Genomic DNA, 17,651 nt, shown 5'->3' on the forward strand with positions numbered 1-17,651 from the left:
ATAAATACTGAAAATTATAAAGTGGGAAGTAAAGATTTCCTTCTCTTGCCTAGACTAGTAACGCTATTTGTTTTTAAAGTGTGCTTTCAAAAATATTAGTTTGTATATAGTCATGCTGTTTTTTCTTCCGTCAAGTGGTATTATATCATTCCTTGTGTGTGATTACATTGAGTAAAAACTATAACAGATTTAACTTCTTGAGTTGGTGGATATTTAGAGTTGCTAGTTTTTTGGACTGTACCATTGGTGTTGCTTTGGACTTGGCAGCATGTGAATTTTTGCATATTCAGATCATATAATTGAAGGATAAAATTTCAGAATTAGACTTTTGGAGCCTGATGTCTTTTTTACTTTGATATTGCCAAATTGGTCTTAAAAAAATAGTACCAATTTATAATCACACCAGCATTATCCAAGAGTGCTTTGATTAACTCTGTAGATGTTTTAGACTTCAAAGTAAGTGAATTGAATGGGTGAATTAAGTCGTTAACTTTTATTTTTCATTTTAAAAATCCAGAGTAAGGAGAATGTTTATTTTGTTAACTCTTTTTTTTTTTTTAATATTTTTTAATGTTTATTTTTTAAACATTTATTTTTAATGTTTATTTTTGAGAGAGAGGGTGGGAGAGACAGAGTGGGAGCAGGAGAGGGGCAGAGAGAGGGAGACAGAGAATCTGAAGCAGGTTCCAGGCTCCAGGCCGTCAGCACAGAGCCTGACATGGGGCTTGAACCCACGAACCATGAGATCATGACCTGAGCCAAAGTAGGACGCTCAACCAAGCCAGCCACCCACACCTCCCCTTAATGTGTATTGTTTCTGAGCGAGAGAGTACGCACGAGCCGGAGAGTAGTGGGAGACACAGAATCTGAAGCAAGCTCCAGGCTCTGAACTGTCAGCACAGAGCCAGACATGGTGCTTGAATTCCCCAACCATGAGATCATGACCTGAGCCAAAGTCTGACACCCAACCCACTGAGCAACTCCGGTTCCCCTGTTGTTAAGTCTTTTTTAAGGGCATTCTGAGTTTGTATCTTTCCAGACTATTTTTTTTATTGTTTTAATGTTTGTTTATTTTTGAGAGAGCACAAGCAGGGGAGGGGCAGAAAGCAAGAGTTGGGTGATTAACTGACAGAGCTACCCAGGTGCCCCTTTCCAGACTTTTTATTTTGAGAGTGTGACAGAAGGGTCAGAGAAAGGGAGAGAGAATCCCAAGTAGGTTCCACACTGTCAGCACAGAGCCTGACACGGGGCTTGATTCCATGACCCTGGGATCACGACCTGAGCTGAAATCAAGAGTCGGACACCGAACCTACTAAGCTACCCAGGTGCCCCCATACTTTTTTAATTAATTTTTCTTACAGTATTTTGAGTAATAGCTTCTAAGCTAATTACTTTATGTTTTTATTTATATTACAGAAAGCATACAGAAAACATTTAGGTGTTTTAATATTTAGTGCTACTTTGTAATTGGGTGATTTTTAACTTTTACTGGGGTCTCTATTAAAAGACTAAATTTTCGGGGCGCCTGGGTGGCTCAGTCAGTTAAACGTCTGACTTCAGCTCAGGTCACGATCTCGCAATCCGTGAGTTCGAGCCCCGCGTTGGGCTCTGGGCTGATGGCTCAGAGCCTGGAGCCTGTTTCCGATTCTGTGTCTCCCTCTCTCTCTGCCCCTCCCCCGTTCATGCTCTGTCTCTCTCTGTCCCAAAAATAAAAAAATAAACGTTAAAAAAAAATAAAAATAAATAAAAAAACTAAATTTTCCTAACAGATGGATTAAAAAAAATAATAAGCACCAGAGTGATATGCAGTTCTTTGAAAACTAATGTTCTTTTCTTTCTTTCTTTCTTTCTTTCTTTCTTTTTTTTTTTTTTTTTTTTAAGGCTTTTATTGAGATGGAGACCAGAGAAGATGCAATGGCAATGGTCGACCACTGTTTGAAAAAGGCCCTTTGGTTTCAGGGGAGATGTGTTAAAGTTGACTTGTCAGAAAAATATAAAAAATTGGTACTGAGGGTATGTAGTACTGGATTTGTCATCATTATAAAATCTATCTCACATATTTTAAGCCACAGCATTTTTTTTTTTTTTTTTTTTTTTTAAAGATACAGAACAACACCAAGCTGAGGGCGAGGGGTTGAGAGAAAGGGGGAGAGAGAATCCCAAGCAGGCGCCATGCTGTCGGGGAAGAACCTGACTCAGGGTTCGATTCCATAAACTGTGAGATCATGACCTAAGCCAAAATCAAGGGTCAGATGCCTAATAACTGAGCTGGGCGCCCCACGCCATGACATTCTTATAAACATTTTTGCTAAGAATAAAGGATTTGGTTTTTTAAAAAAAAATTTTTTTTTAACGTTTATTTATTTTTGAGACAGAAAGAGACAGAGCATGAACGGGGGAGGGTCAGAGAGAGGGAGACATAGAATCCAAAACAGGCTCCAGGCTCTGAGCTTCAGCACAGAGCTGGACGCAGGGCTCGAACTCACAGACCGTGAGATCATGACCTGAGCTGAAGTCGGCCGCTTAACCTGACTGAGCCACCCAGGCGCCCCAGGATTTGGTTTTTTAAAGATACCAACAACCTTTTTCCCCCCTGGTGTTCTTCAGAAGTGTTGTTTTGTTTTTTTAATGGTATTGTGTAAGAAATGCCTTTATTGCTTTATTCTATTTAAAGATTTTGTTTGAACAGAGCTCTGCTACCAAAATATTTATTATCCACTGCTCTGCTGGTTTGTTGAAATGTTGATTATAATGAACTGCTGACCCTAAGCAGCTTAAATTCTAAGGTACGGTTACAGAGCTTGAATAAGCTTAGTTGATGATATAAAGGATGGTTACCAACTATTAGTTAATTGGATAATCATATAATCTGCAAATGAACATATTCTAATACATTTATTTAACTTCTACAAAATTTTGTCTTGTAGATTCCCAACAGAGGCATTGACTTACTGAAAAAAGATAAATCTCGGTAATTTTGTTTTGTGTGTATATACGCTAGTATTTTAAACTTTTGTTTTCCAACTCAGAATTAATTGAGGGGTATCCTTTTGATTTTAGGAAAAGATCTTATTCTCCAGATGGCAAAGAATCTCCAAGTGATAAGAAATCCAAAATTGATGGTTCCCAGAAGACTGAAAGTACAACTGAAGGTAAAGAACAAGAGGAGAAGTCAGGTGAAGATGGTGAAAAAGATACAAAGGATGACCAAGCAGAGCAAGAACCTAACATGCTTCTTGAATCTGAAGATGAGCTTCTTGTCGATGAGGAAGAAGCAGCAGCACTGCTAGAAAGTGGCAGTTCAGTGGGAGATGAGACAGATCTTGCTAATTTAGGTGATGTGGCTTCTGATGGGAAAAAGGAACCTTCAGACAAAGCTGTGAAAAAAGATGGAAATGCCAGTGCTTCAGCAGCTGCAAAGAAAAAGCTTAAAAAGGTAAAGGGAGATTGTATATTGACCCGTTTGAACAGAAAACTAGATCAGATAAATGTTTCGTATTTACATTAGCAGGGTCAGATTAAAGAGAATTAGTCACATATTCGAAAAAATCAGGTAAATTTTTAAAAGTAAACTCTGCAATAAGTAGGTTAAGTAACTTTTAAAATAGATATAAAAAAGTGTCAACTCACAGGGAAATTTTTAGCAAGGAAGGAAATTGACTTTTATTTGTGTACTGTGGTGGTAGTGTGTAGTACTGGTAGGCAGCCTGGTAGTCGAACTTTTAAAAAGATGGGATATGAGTTTAAGTTAACTGACCCAAGATACTTAAAACATTCAGCCACTCATTTAAAAAGTGTTAGACTTGAAGAATTTTCCTATTTGAGAACGAAAAGCTTGATCAGATAATTCAATATCTGAAGATACTCAATATTTGAAGACCTTTTTTGAGAACACATAAAAGCATTTAAAGTGAACTCAGATAGACAAACATATGCATAGCATAAAGAGGAGTAAAACAAGAGACTGGTGTACTGAATTACCTATGATGAGGATTAGAGTATTAAAATGCCCTTGCATTAAATGGCTGTTACAATGAGATCTCAGTAATCTTGGTCCATTGGTTTTTGTAAGCAACGTTCCAGCTATTAGAAAACGAATTTTTATCTCCAGATGTTGATGGCTAGGTCAGATAAAGTTATTTTCCTTGAAGTGGATTGTTGCAGAATCCATTTGCAGTCTTAAGAGCTGATAATTATTGAGCATTTATTATATGCTATAAATTTTGTAAGCTCTTTTTATATGCTAATTAATTTAGTCCTCAAAGTAACTGTAAGTAGTAGATACCTTTGTTGACTCCATTTCATGAATGAATAAATTCGGCATAGAGAAGTTTAATAAATTGTCTACAGTCATCCTGCTTGTAAGTGGCAGAATCTAAACTTTAAACATAGGTCATGCTCTAGAGCTTGCTTTTTTTTTTTTTTTTAACCACTACACTATTTTAGACTGCATATTCTCTAAACAACAGTTGTATCCTAAGATACTGTCTTCCAAAGGATACCATTGAACTACTTTTATCAAATCACATTTTTGATACATAATCCCTTGTAGCATAATAGTTACAGCAAGTGTAGAATATAATGTCCTTATTTCATTTATTTTCTGCTCTTTTTGTGAGGCAAGCCTTTAGTTTTAAAACTAAGTTTTTTTGTTTAAAAAATCAGTGATTTTGGGGGAGAAAGACAGTATTTTGAGAGAAAATAAAGACAAAGACGCTATCCCTTTCCCTTCAAGTAAAGCAAATGGAAGGGATGCTGTAGGATAATTGTTGCAGAGTAAATTTGTCTTTCTTAACAGCGTCGTTTCCCAGGGAGTATGGAAGGTTTTGTCACTCTAGATGAGGTTGGTGATGAGGAAGATTCGGAACGTCAGAAACTTCGTAAATCGGGCATGACATTTAAATCTGGTGACAAAAATGATGATGGTTTGGTTGAAATTAAGGTGGACAAGATCGAGGAACTTGATCAAGAAAACGAAGCAGCGTTGGAAAATGGAATTAAAAATGAGGAAAATACAGAACCAGGTGCGGAATCTGCTGAGAATGCTGATGATCCCAACAAAGATACAAGTGAAAATGCGGATGGCCAAAGTGATGAAAACAAGGAGGACTATACAATCCCAGATGAGTATAGAATTGGACCATACCAGCCCAATGTTCCTGTTGGTGAGATTTAAGGCTTTGTTCTTCCCCTCTCACCCTCCCCAAGTTCTTATTAAATAAGATTTTTAAATTGGTCTTACATAACTCTGATACCATTTTAAATCTATTTCTCTGCAGAACATTTTGTAAATCTTAATACATTCTTTTCCACTTAACCAACTCTCATTTTGTATTCTCTTTTGTTACCATTTCATAATATATTCTTTCTCCGCGTAAAGGTTTCTGAGAACTTCACATTGCTTTTTCTTTATCTTTTGTATTTCTGCCTTTTTAAGAATGCAGTTAGGTGGGACCTTAACTGTCAATTGAGTACAATTAACTACTGATATCATGGCTTTTGTTTTGTTTTAGCTTAGGTTATATTGGACTTCTCACCAATATTATCTCGTTCAAATTACATTGACCGGAAAAAGAGATTTGACAACACTAATTAAATCTTCAGTTTACTAAATTTGTAAGAATGTATGTTTGTGTTCTAGGTATAGACTATGTGATACCTAAAACAGGGTTTTACTGTAAGCTGTGTTCACTCTTTTATACAAATGAAGAAGTTGCAAAGAATACTCATTGCAGCAGCCTTCCTCATTATCAGAAATTAAAGGTAAGGCTGAACCTAAAGGAGAAGAGTTCTTTTATGAAAACTAACAAATAATGTAAATTTGTGTAAAGTAAAATGTGTGTGGTACTTTCTGTAGACCCATCCTAGAGACGATACATTTACTTCTTTATTGATGGGCCTTAAACAGTTTAATGGATTCTAGAAACATCTCTTGAGCCTTTTTCTGTGGTACATTCAATTGAATAATTTTCTAGCCATGTTCCAAAATTCTCATGTAATTAAAGTTACCTAAATATTCTTGACTAAGCGTTGTGAGAGTGTAATTTCGCTAATTGGGAAGATCCTGGAGGCCTGAAATCCCAAGTTGAATAATGAAAAGCTTTTTCAACTTCTATAAAGTGCCATGTCTCTTTATACTTAATGATGTTTATATCACCTTTAAGTTGTTTATTAATAATGATATTTTGTGAGTTATATGACCAATGAGAGATAAAGGTAAAAGGATAAATGAATAAATAATAAGCATAACAAATTTCTCTTAACTAGATTTTGAAATTCGGTGTTGCTCTTAGTGACTTTTTTTAAGGACTATTGAAACAGATAATGGTATAAAACTTGAAAGAAGTTAAAGAACTGAATTACAGATAACCTGGTTTTTTACACTGCTTTCTAATACAGAGCTCATTGTATACTCAGTCATCAAATGTGCTCTGTATGTTGATTTAGATGGATAAAGATAGGCTTGAATTTAGGAAATCCGGTTCTTGGCTATGTCACTAGTTTTAAATGTAAATGTTCTTTGCTACCTGTATGTATCTTCCCATTATGCCTATGAAAAAAGAATGGTGGTTAATCCCATTAGTAGCAGCAAACAAAAATACTTGTTTTGGTATTTAGCTGTATGGAGGCAGAAACTGTTACATAGAAGAGTATTAAGACACAAGTTGTATCCTGGTATTTGATACTTTATAAATGATAGACTTGTAAATATTTTCTAGCTATTATAATTTTCTAGACATTTGTTCTATTGGAGGTGTTCTAAAGAGAGGTGGCTCTCTTTATTCTAAAGGAACTTTGTCAACTTCATTAAAATTTACCATGCACTACATTTTTGCTAATTATGATAATGACTTGATACTTTGCTGAGTTTTTTTTCCCTTAAGGGTATAGTGGCTTTTAACCCTCTCAGCAATTTGGAGAAACTGTGATAGAGTTGAGAAATTCTACCCAAAAGTCAAAAAAACTTTTGATCTTTTAGATTTGTTGAGGGAAGTTTACTTATTAATGTTTTAGTATGTCCAAGAACCCTAGAAGTTACAGGTGTGTAATACAGGGGCCACTGCTTTTGTAAATGAGGTGTTCTGGGGGAACACAGTCACAGTCATTCAGTTAAGTACTGTTTATGGCTGGTTTTATTGCTGTAACAGCGGAATTGAGTAGATGAAATAAAGAACAGCCCACAGACTTAAAATAAATACTGCTGGCTGGCCCTTTAAGAAAATGTTTAATGGAAGGCACACTGAATAAATGCATGTTATTTTAACTAATCTGTTTTTGGAGCAGTGGCAGTTCTTCTATACAAGTATGGTCTTTGTTTTCTTAACTGTGTGAGTTAATACTAATTGCAAGTTGAAATAATCTTTTTTTCACATTTTATCATTCTCCCCCATATCTTGTGTACTGTGAACTAGTTTAGTTTTGTACACTGACTTAACAAGAATAATTGAATTTGTAAAATATTGGTAAGGTTGTAGTTAAATTACACTCAAATTCTGAATAAACTTGGATAGAATATTTCATTTTGGAATTCACTTAGGTGTTTCTTATGTGATTTAATCCCTGTAACTTTTTTTTTCCTTTTCAGAAATTTCTGAATAAATTGGCAGAAGAACGCAGGCAGAAGAAGGAAGCTTAAGATGTGCAAGAAGCTTAACAATTTCAAAGAAAATAATGGTTCTTTGTTTTTAATGTTAACCTTTTTTAAATACAATACTGGTAGTTAGAAGAAAACTATTGTACTCTTTTGTTTTAGTGGAAAAATATTAGATGTCTGTTCATGTGTTAAGTGTTACAGCAAAAATACATATACGGTTAAGTTAATGAAGAATTGTTTTTGTTTTATCAAAATGGTAACAGACAGAAGTACTTTGTAGAGACTGACTTGTAAGTTACTTAAGACAACTTGCACCACTAAGAAAAAAGATACCTAGAATCATTCAGAGAAATGAAATTTAGTTCCACGCTTCAAAGAAATGTCAAAACTTTTGATTCCATTCAATAAAGAACAAAACCAATGGTATTTTTATTACTTTCATCTGAAACATTCCGCATTTTAATCTGAGCCTTTTGCAGACTTCTCATCATTTGGAGTTTGAAGGTTTTTGGTTGCTTTTTATTTGGATATCTTCATTAATATGAGATTGGCAATTATAATGCAGGTGCAGTTTTCTTTTAATGTCATGCTGTTGTTTAGGTAATAAGAAATACTAAGTAATTGGCTTTAGATTTTTGTAATTTTTTTCCCCTAAGTTCCTGCTAGATTTCGTATTCTAGTAGTCAATGTATTTTCAGTGAAATGTAAAAATATTCCCGTTCCCTTTGAGCAGTATTAATTTCTTGAGATCTTATTGCTTGTCACTTGAATCCTGTAGCTGTCATACATCTGGTATAAGCAACATTTGATTTTTGAAGTGTGTAGACCATCTCTTCATATTTCAAGATGTAATTTTACATTTCTGCATTTTAAAAAGTTTGGCCATAAACTAGACGCACGCTTCTAATTCATATACCTGCACATGTGACCTTTGTGAACAGAAATTTGCATGTATAATCTGTGTTTACTTGTAACTTTCTGGTAATATACTGCTTATATCTGTGGATTCAAGTTTCTGAAGTGAATACCAATAAAAAAAAAAAACCTAGGCCAAGTTCATTGGTTATACATATTTGGAATGTTAACCAATATTTTTGTCAGTTGTGGTTTTTATTCACTGTTACACTCTTTTGCATGCTTTAACAAATTATTACATTTTTAATCTAGAGTGTTCTAAAGACTGCTACTAAAGAACTGAGTTTTAAAGTTTTTGGTGCTGGTGGATTTCTTGTTCCTGTTACATGACAAAAAATGGTGTGTGGAATGGGGCTTTTAAAAACCTTTGGACATTAAAATGCTAAGGGTGAAGAAATGGTAAAAGCTTGTGTTTAGGCCTAAGTATAAAACAGTAAAGTTGGGAATAACATGGAATATCAAGAATTAGTTCTACTAGCTTTTCAAAATCTGTTGGGATTCTTGGTATAAGGGATTTATTACCTATTGTTAAAAAATAAATTTTTAATTTTAAAAAATACAAGAACTTCTAGGAATTCTTTGAAACTCTTAGATCCAGGTGTATTAAAAGATGAATGAAAATTTTATGGTATACTTCTCAGAGGCAGTTAATGTTTTTCTAATGTGACATGCACAAAAAATCCTTGCCAGTTTACTTCTATAGTTTAATTTTGGCCTTTACTAATTACCAGCTTTTAATTCCAACTTAACTAACAGCAAGCAACCCAAAGTATTTTATGTGCATTAGAATCCCTAATTGTTTCCTGTCAGTGATAGCTTTTTTCCGTAGGTCCTACTTTGTTGGCTGTACCAGGCTGTACAAAAAAAAAAAAAGTTTAATGTCTTCATTTGATAACATTTAGGAAGTAGAAATTCTCATACATAAATTACCAGTGATAAATCTGTAACAGCTATTTACCAGATTATGGCAAACCTTTTTTCATGGGAATGTTTCCACGTAAACCTGCTGTCAAGTTTAAGAACATTTTGCCTGACACCATTTTAGCCTTTAGGTAAATCCTCTGTGAAGGAAAATTTTAGAAACCCTTGAATTTGTAGTAGTAGTATTTTTTAAGCCTCTATAGCTCATAAATGTGGGATCTCAGAGTGACTCTGATAAGGCTTTCATTGACTAGCTGTAAAACTGATTAGGGTACCCTAAAAGTTTCACTTGAAATTTTATTAATGAGCAGAGTGAATTTCTGGCCACCAACTACACCATCTCCTATAGTCTAAATAAGGTTCTAAGGAAAAATTTAAGGTACCCTATTCCCTGAATTCCTTCTTAGAGGTTTCCTCATGCCCCTCTTTTAGGGTGATGGGGAACACAAAATACAGCCTGTTAAGTGTTAATGGCAGGTATTAGAGTTATCAAAGAGGAATAGACTTTATTTTTTGCCTCGCTTTGTTCATGATGGATTTTCAGTGGGTTTGAACAGTAGAATGTAACATTACTGAGTAAAGAGAATGATGTGTAGTGGAAACCTGCTGGAACACTGCAGAACATTATTTAAAAACAGCGGGGTGCCTCAGTTGACTCAGTGGAGCATGCGACTCTTGATCTTGGGGTTGTGAGTTCAGATCCCACTTTGGGTGGAGAGATTCCTTTAAAATCTTAAAAAGGGGTGGGGCGCATCCAACTTCAACTCAGGTCACGATCTCTCGGTGAGTTCAAGTGATCGCGTTGGGCTCTGTGCTGACAGCCTGGAGCCTGCTTCTGATTCTGTCTCCCTTTCTCTCTGCCCTTCTACTCATGCTCTGTCTCTCTCAAGAATAATAAACATTAAAAATTTTGAATCATGAAATGTTAGGTCCAGTCAGTGTGGGTTATTTAAGATCGCTTGTACTTGGGCTGGGAGCAGCTCTGTGTGGTCTCTTCTTTTGGTCTCCATTATAGAATATAGCTTAGTATAGCTGAAAGCTCAAGTATTGAATGTTAATGAGTTTGGGATTGTGTTCTCTGGCAACCCTGAGCTGTTTGTTAGCTGGGGTTAAAATGCCTTTCCAGGGACACCTGGCTGGCTCAGTGGGTAGATCTTGTGACTCCCCTCCCCCCCGCCCCCCATGTTTATTTGCAAGAGAAGGAGACAATCCGAAGCGGGCTCCACACTCAGTTGCCAACACAGAGCCTGATGTGGGGCTTGAGCTCACGGATTATGAGATGTGACCTGAGCCAAAGGTGGAAGCTCAACTGACTGAGCCACCCAGGTGCCCCTGAGCATGTGACTCTTGATCTTGGGATTTTAAGTTCGAGCTCCACATTGGGTATAGACGTTACTTAAAACCTTTTTAAAAGCAGAATGCCCTTCACTTTGATGCAAGTCCTGTGACTGTTAGGCGTGAGGTCAAGATTTTTTAAGAGTAGGGGCACTTCAGTGGCTCAGTCAGTTGAGCATCCGACTTGATTTCAGCTCAGGTCATGGTCTCAGTTCATCAGAACAAGCCCCGTGTCAGGTTCCACGCTAGCAGTGCAGAGCTTCCTTGGGATTCTCTCTCAAATTTTTAAAAAAGATGCTTAGAATCAATACTAGTAACAAAATGATAGTGTGAATTATTTTCCTTTAGTTTGGTTCTCAAATGTTAGCATGCATCAGAATTACCTGGAAATTTTGTTAAGACATGGCTGTGGAGCACCTGGATGGCTCAGTTGGTTAAGCATCTGAATCTTGATTTTGTCTCAGGTCATCTCAGGATTCATGAGATCAGGCTCTGCTCACAGCTTGGAGCCTGCTTGGGATTCTCACTCTACCCTTTCCCCACTCAAGTGCTGTCGTGTACTCTGTCTGAAAATAAAATGTGGCTGGGTCACTAGGCACTAGCTGGGTTAAATTTCTAATTTGCTAGCTTAGGGGTAGTCTTGATAATTTGCATTTTTAACAAGTTACCAGGTGATGGTGATGTCACATAAAGAGGCCACACTTTGAGAATGATTGTCTTACCTGTAGCTGAACAGAAGTTTTTTGGTTAAGCAGTTGTAATCGAGCCTGCTTTAGGAACTCCTTTGGAAGTGCTGCTTTTGCTACTGTTGCAAACAACTACAGGAAATGGTGGGAAATAATCACCATTTGGAAGCCTGTGCAAAGCATTTTTATAAAAACTAATGGGAGATACTCCATTTCAGAACCCTAGATACTGCTTTCCCAAGTGTGTCTTTTATCTTTTGCTCAGAACATTCGAGTCGTAATTTTCTGAGGACTTGGTACAATCACATTTCAAGGAAAGCTAGTACGGCAGAAACATAAAGTCTTGGGAATTCACTATTTTGCCTAACTGGATGTTTCTTTTCCTTTTTTCTCTTTTTCCACTGTGAATTACAACATAGTAACTAGTGAAAAAGCTTAATAACAACTAGTTTGTTGAAGTTTCAAGTGAATAGCAAATGAACATAGCTACCTCAGTCCCTCAAGTATGTATAACTTGCTGATTGATTAACTGTCTTTGATACTGGGTGAGGCTCAAAGTGCTCATTATTAGGTAAAAGTCTGAAGGTAAAAACAGGTATCAGATTACAGATTAAAATGAAAAAATTATGGGTGAGGACTGTTGGAATGTAATACTAATTTTTAAGATTATGTTAACGTAGTACAGGATTTATCTTGATTTTTAGCACTGGCCTTTCTATGAACATAAAATTCTAGCCTTAGTTTATAATTTCAACATAATTTAAGAACTCCGTAAAGCCAAATGTACAATAAGGAATGTGAAAATTAATGAAAAGGAAAGGCAGTCTATATTGGATGTGGTAGACAAAAAAATGGACATTAATGCCCACCCCAGTAGCGTATGTAAACTTGGAGTGGGATGGCATTAAGTACAGCTTTGAAGACCTCTGAGCCATGATGTCCTTTTGCTCCATACGTGGTAGCATTGATAATGAAGTATAGGTCCCAAAGACCTGATGCAAAGTGCGATGTGCTGAGAGCACCAGGAATGTCCTACCTTTGATACAGGAGAGTACTCAGGTTGCAGTCTTTGCACTTGTATATTCAGTGTTAAAGCAGGACCAATTCCTATTTGCTCAACTTTGCTAGCTTTCAATCAGAAGTAGTGGTTTCTCGGGGTGCCTTGGGTGGCTTATTTGGTTAAGCGTCCAACTTCAGCCCAGCTCGTGATCTCACAGTTTGTGAGTTCCAGTCCCACAACGGTCTCTGCTGTCAGCACAGAGCCTGCTTCCTCTGTCTCCCTCTCCCTGCTCCACCCCTGCCTCAAACTCTCTTTCAAAAATAAATACTAAATAGATAAAAATAAACATTAAAAAATATTTTTAAAAAGCAGTAGTTTCTCATTGGCTATTTGACTCCAGATTTAAATGACTTTTGTTCCATTTCTAAAAGTTGGCTATAGCAGTGCCTGTCTGGCTCAGTCGGTAGAGTATACAAGGCTTAGCCCCAGGGTTGTTAAAGTTGAGCCTCACGTTGGGTGTAGAGATCATTTAAAAATTTTTTTAATCTAGTTTTTGAGAGAGAGCACGAGCAGGGGAGGGGCAGTGACGGAGACAGAATCTGAAGCAGAGTCAGGCTCTGAGCTGTCAGCACAAAGCCCAATGTGGGACTGGAACTCGTGAACCGTGAGTTCAGGACCTGAGCTGAAGTTGGACGCTTAAACGACTGAGCCACCAGGTGCCCCAAGGGTGTAGAGATCATTTAAAAATAAAATCTCTTGGGGCACCTGGATGACTCAGTTGGTTAAGCATTGGACTTCGGCTCAGGTCATGATTTCGCAGTTCACGAGTTCAAGCCCCACTTAGGGCTTTGTGCTGAAAGCTCAGAGCCTAGAGTCTGTTTTCTGATTCTGTCTCCCTCTCTCTCTGCCCCCTCTCCCCCCACTTGTGCTCTGTTTCTCTCTCACAAAAAGTTGGCTATAAACATTAAAAGGCTTTAGCAATTGGATTACAGCTACTTTCTTGGCAACTACAAATCTATATGGACTTTCGTTTTCTATTTTTATTGCTCCAGTTGTATCAGGATAATCCCCAGTTTATCCTTTCTTTATGTGTTTTCTGTAGTTTATTTTGCAGTGTCATGAGAGCCTGTGGGTGGGAAGGTATGGCAGTTCATTAGTGTGATGGATGGTGAAGCTGTAGTGATACCTCTTAATTCATTTTTCTGATTGTGGCTACTTCTCACAAGCAGCAGGTGTATCTCTGGCCTGGCTTTTTTTTTTTTTTTTTTTTTAGAAAGCGCACAACCAGGGGGGAGGGGCATTGAGAAAGAGGGAGAGAAAATCCCAAGTAGGTTCCACACTGCCAGCATGGAGCCTGACACGGGGCTCAAACTTACAAACCATGAGATCATGACCTGAGCCACAACCAAGAGTCAGTTGTTTAAATGAGCCACGCAGGCACCCCACGACCTGTCATTTTAAGCAGCAGCTTTGAGCTGTGTAAAGCAAGCACAATGGGTTTGGCCAGTCTTAGGGGAATTGCCTCTGCCCTTCCAACTTCCAGTATTCTGTAGTTATGTAGACACACATCCACCTTCTGCAAAAACATTTACCTACTCTGCATCTTCACCTTACTTTCTAACTCCCATTCATCCTGCCTATTCAACCTATACAAATTTGATCCTCCTTTTAACTAAGGATAGGTTTTTTGGGGGGGGGGGAGGGGTAAAATCTATATAACAATTTATCATCTTAACCATTTTTAAGTATACAGTTCAGTGGTGTTACATTCACTTTGTTCTGCAATCGTCCTCCATCCCCATAACTCTTCCATCTTGTAAAACTGAAGCTATCTATTAAGCAATAACTCTCCACCCCTTCTCCGGGCCCCTCACAACCATTGTTACCTTGTTTTTAGGATTTTGACTATCTTGTTTAAGTGGTATCCTACAGTATCTGTCTTATTGTGACTTATTTCACTTAATGTACATAAGTTTCATCCATGATGTAGCATATTGCAGAATTCCCTCCTCAGAGACTAATACTTCATTGTATTTATATGCCATATTTTGCTTATCCACTAATCTGTTAATAGGCATGGGTTCTTTCCACATTTTAACTGTTAGTAATGCTATGAACATAGGTGTACAAATATGTCTCTGAGAGCTGGCTTTCAATTGTTTTGGATATATACTCTGGAGTGGTATTGCTGGATCATATGGTAATGTTATTTTTAAATTTTTGAGGAACGTCCATACTGTCTTCCGCAGCAGCTGTACCATATTACATTTCCACCAACTGCACAAGGGCTCCAGTTTCTCTACATTCTTGCCTTACTACGTTTTGCCTATTTGATAGTAGCTGTCCTAATGGGTGTGAGGTGGTATCAACAACTTTTCTAGGAAAAGATCATGCCAGTTACTGCCATGTGATGTCTATGTCTAGGACGCTTCTGGCACATGGTAGGTATTCATAATTTGTTGCCTGATGCTCTTGTGTCCTCATCTGAATTATAAATATTTAGAGCAGGGGCCATTGCTAACCACCACAGTACAGTGCTAGGTCCTTTCTAAAGACTCGGTGATGCTGGGGTACATACTTTTCCCAGCTTCCACATGATACAAATGAGCATAGGGACAAGACCATTACCAAACTGCTTAAAGGAACATAAGATAGATTTTATTTAAGGTGTGATTTTTTTTTTTCTGTTTATAAATGCAATTGAGAATTCAGACTATATGGGGCACCTGGGTAGCTCAGTGGGTTAAGCGCCCGACTTTGGCTCAGGTCATGATCTCTCAGTTTGTAAGTTCGAGCCTCGTGTCAGGCTCTGTGCTAACAGCTCAGAGCCTAGAGCCTGGTTCGGATTCTGTGTGTCTCCTCTCTCTGTCTCTCTCTGCCCCTCCCCCACTCGTTCCCTCTCTCTGTCTCAAAAATACATAAAAACATTTAAAAATAGAAAAAAGGGGCGCCTGGGTGGCTCAGTCGGTTAAGCGTCCGACTTCAGCTCAGGTAGTGATCTCGCAGTCCGTGAGTTCGAGCCCCGCGTTGGGCTCTGTGCTGACAGCTCAGAGCCTGGAGCCTGTTTCAGATTCTCTGTCTCCCTCTCTCTGACCCTCCCCCGTTCATGCTCTATCTCTCTCTGTCTCAAAAATAAAGGTTAAAAAAATTTTTTTTAAATAGAAAAAAAATAATTCAGACTATAAAAAATAAGGACACGTGGCTGGCTCAGTCAGTAGAGCTTGCAACTTGATCTCATGTTGTGAGTTTGAGCCCCACGTTGGGTATAGAGATTAAAATAAAAAATCTTTAAAAATATTCAGAAGACATGGGGCGCCTGGGTGGCTGAGTCGGTTAAGCGTCTGACTTTGGCTCAGGTCATGATCTCGCGGTGTGTGAGTTCGAGCCCCATGTCCGGCTCTGTGCTGACAGCTCAGAGCCTGGAGCCTGTTTCGGATTCTGTGTCTCCCTCTCTCTGACCCTCCCCCGTTCATGCTCTGTCTCAAAAATAAATAAATGTTAAAAAAAAATTTTTTTTAATTCAGAAGACAGTAAATCTTTGGAAATCTAAGGTACTTTTTATTCTAAGGTTTTGAAATCTAGAGAGACTATTACAGATACTGCTATGCCATCAGATATTTGCATTTATACCCACATATGCTTATTCTTAAATATATAACTTTAGAAGCTTATGTGTGCTATTTTGCAGCCTTTTTTAAAAATCAAGTATCAAACCCTACCAAGGGATATGTGCATCTTTTTAATAACTAATGTTTTACTGTTACACCATAATTCATTTGAAGTTTAGAGTGGGAGCTTATTTACAGCCATCCTGGGACTTCATTACTATACTCTCTTCTGATTCCTACTTAGATCTCCATCTCAAGTTAGTATTCATTTTACTAACTAAACCAAATAGGTTTCTGCACTGTATTTGAACTGGACCTCTAAATAGTCTCATTGAAGTGTCTGTCCTTATAATTGGCAAAATGTTGATAGTGTCTGCTCTACTAACAGCACTTTGCATTCATAGGCAGACCATCACCACCACTATCCAGACATAGCATGAGCATTTTTGCAAATGAGCAGAGGGTCCTTTGAAGGATATCCAGAATATACCAAGGAAGTACTCTGGGCCCGTCAAGCTTCCTCAGCCACAATGGTGAACGCTCACTGTGAGCTGGGAATAGTATTTGAACTATATTCCCAATTTTTTTGTCTTTAAGTAAGCTCTATCCCCAAAATGGGGCTCAAACTCCCAAATCACAGTCAAGAGTCACATGCTTTTATCTACTGAGGCAGCCAAGTGCCCCAGGAATTGAAATCTTAACCCCTTTGTGTGAGAAAGACAGTGCAAGCCTTTAAATGGTTCAGATTAAAATAAACCAGGATTTACTGGAGTCCCTGGGTGGCTCAGTCGGTTAAGCATCCAACTCTTGATTTTGGCTCACGCCAAGATTTCATGTTTTGTGGGTTTGAGCCCCACATCGGGCTCTGCACTAACAGTATGGAGCCTGCTTGGGATTCTCTCTCTCTCTCTCTCTCTCTCTCTCTCTCTCTCTCTCTTTCTGCCCCTCCACCACTGTCATGCTGTCTCTCTCAAACTTTTAAAATAAATGGGAATTTATCAAAGATACTTTTCTTTTTTTTTTTTAAGTTTTTTTTTTAACGATTATTTATTTTTGAGACAGGGAGAGACAGAGCATGAACGGGGGAGGGTCAGAGAGAGAGGGAGACACAGAATCTGAAACAGGCTCCAGGCTCTGAGCTGTCAGCATAGAGCCCGACGCGGGGCTCGAACTCACAGACCGCAAGATCATGACCTGAGCCGAAGTCGGCCGCTTAACCGACTGAGCCACCCAGGCGCTCCTCAAAGATACTTTTCAATGTTGCCAGTATAATCAAGTAGTTTATACAAAGTCACAAATTATAATATTTTGTGATTGGCTTCTAAGTGTCTGGTTCAACTACAGATTATATAAACATCTATTTTGGTTTTGTTCTCTTCACCTGTTCATGCCTCTTCCAGTCTCAGGTGATAGTTTATCTTTCAGGTTCCTCGGATGAATCATATTCCACAGACCTGTAAAACCACACCATCTCCTTCTTCCCAGAGATGTTTGCCCAGCAAGCAACAAAGCCAAACCTTTCCTCCCAGTTTAGACTATAGCTCTGAAAATGTAGAGCCAAAGACGTTCACCCAGAGGCTGTGGCAGAACAA

General features: G+C 37.9%; 1 protein-coding gene across 5 annotated transcripts in view; it reads left to right on the plus strand.

Annotated features, from left to right (window-relative positions):
- MATR3 (matrin 3) overlaps positions 1 to 8,683 on the plus strand; it is a 29,035-nt gene extending 20,352 nt beyond the window's left edge. For 4 of the 5 annotated variants that reach the window (XM_042984907.1, XM_042984900.1, XM_042984915.1 and 1 more), the window contains 6 exons: positions 1,882 to 2,013; positions 2,928 to 2,971; positions 3,061 to 3,436; positions 4,799 to 5,165; positions 5,642 to 5,763; positions 7,586 to 8,683. In XM_042984907.1, the coding sequence (XP_042840841.1) occupies positions 1,882 to 2,013; positions 2,928 to 2,971; positions 3,061 to 3,436; positions 4,799 to 5,165; positions 5,642 to 5,763; positions 7,586 to 7,636 (1,092 nt within the window). In that variant the 3' untranslated portion in view covers positions 7,637 to 8,683. The remainder of the gene's footprint in view (positions 1 to 1,881; positions 2,014 to 2,927; positions 2,972 to 3,060; positions 3,437 to 4,798; positions 5,166 to 5,641; positions 5,764 to 7,585) is intronic. The other variant, XM_042984925.1, reaches the window with a different exon arrangement.
- Positions 8,684 to 17,651: the final 8,968 nt, after the last annotated feature.

The sequence above is a fragment of the Panthera tigris genome, chromosome A1 (assembly GCF_018350195.1).
Source record: "Panthera tigris isolate Pti1 chromosome A1, P.tigris_Pti1_mat1.1, whole genome shotgun sequence".
NCBI classification, from domain to species: domain Eukaryota; kingdom Metazoa; phylum Chordata; class Mammalia; order Carnivora; family Felidae; genus Panthera; species Panthera tigris.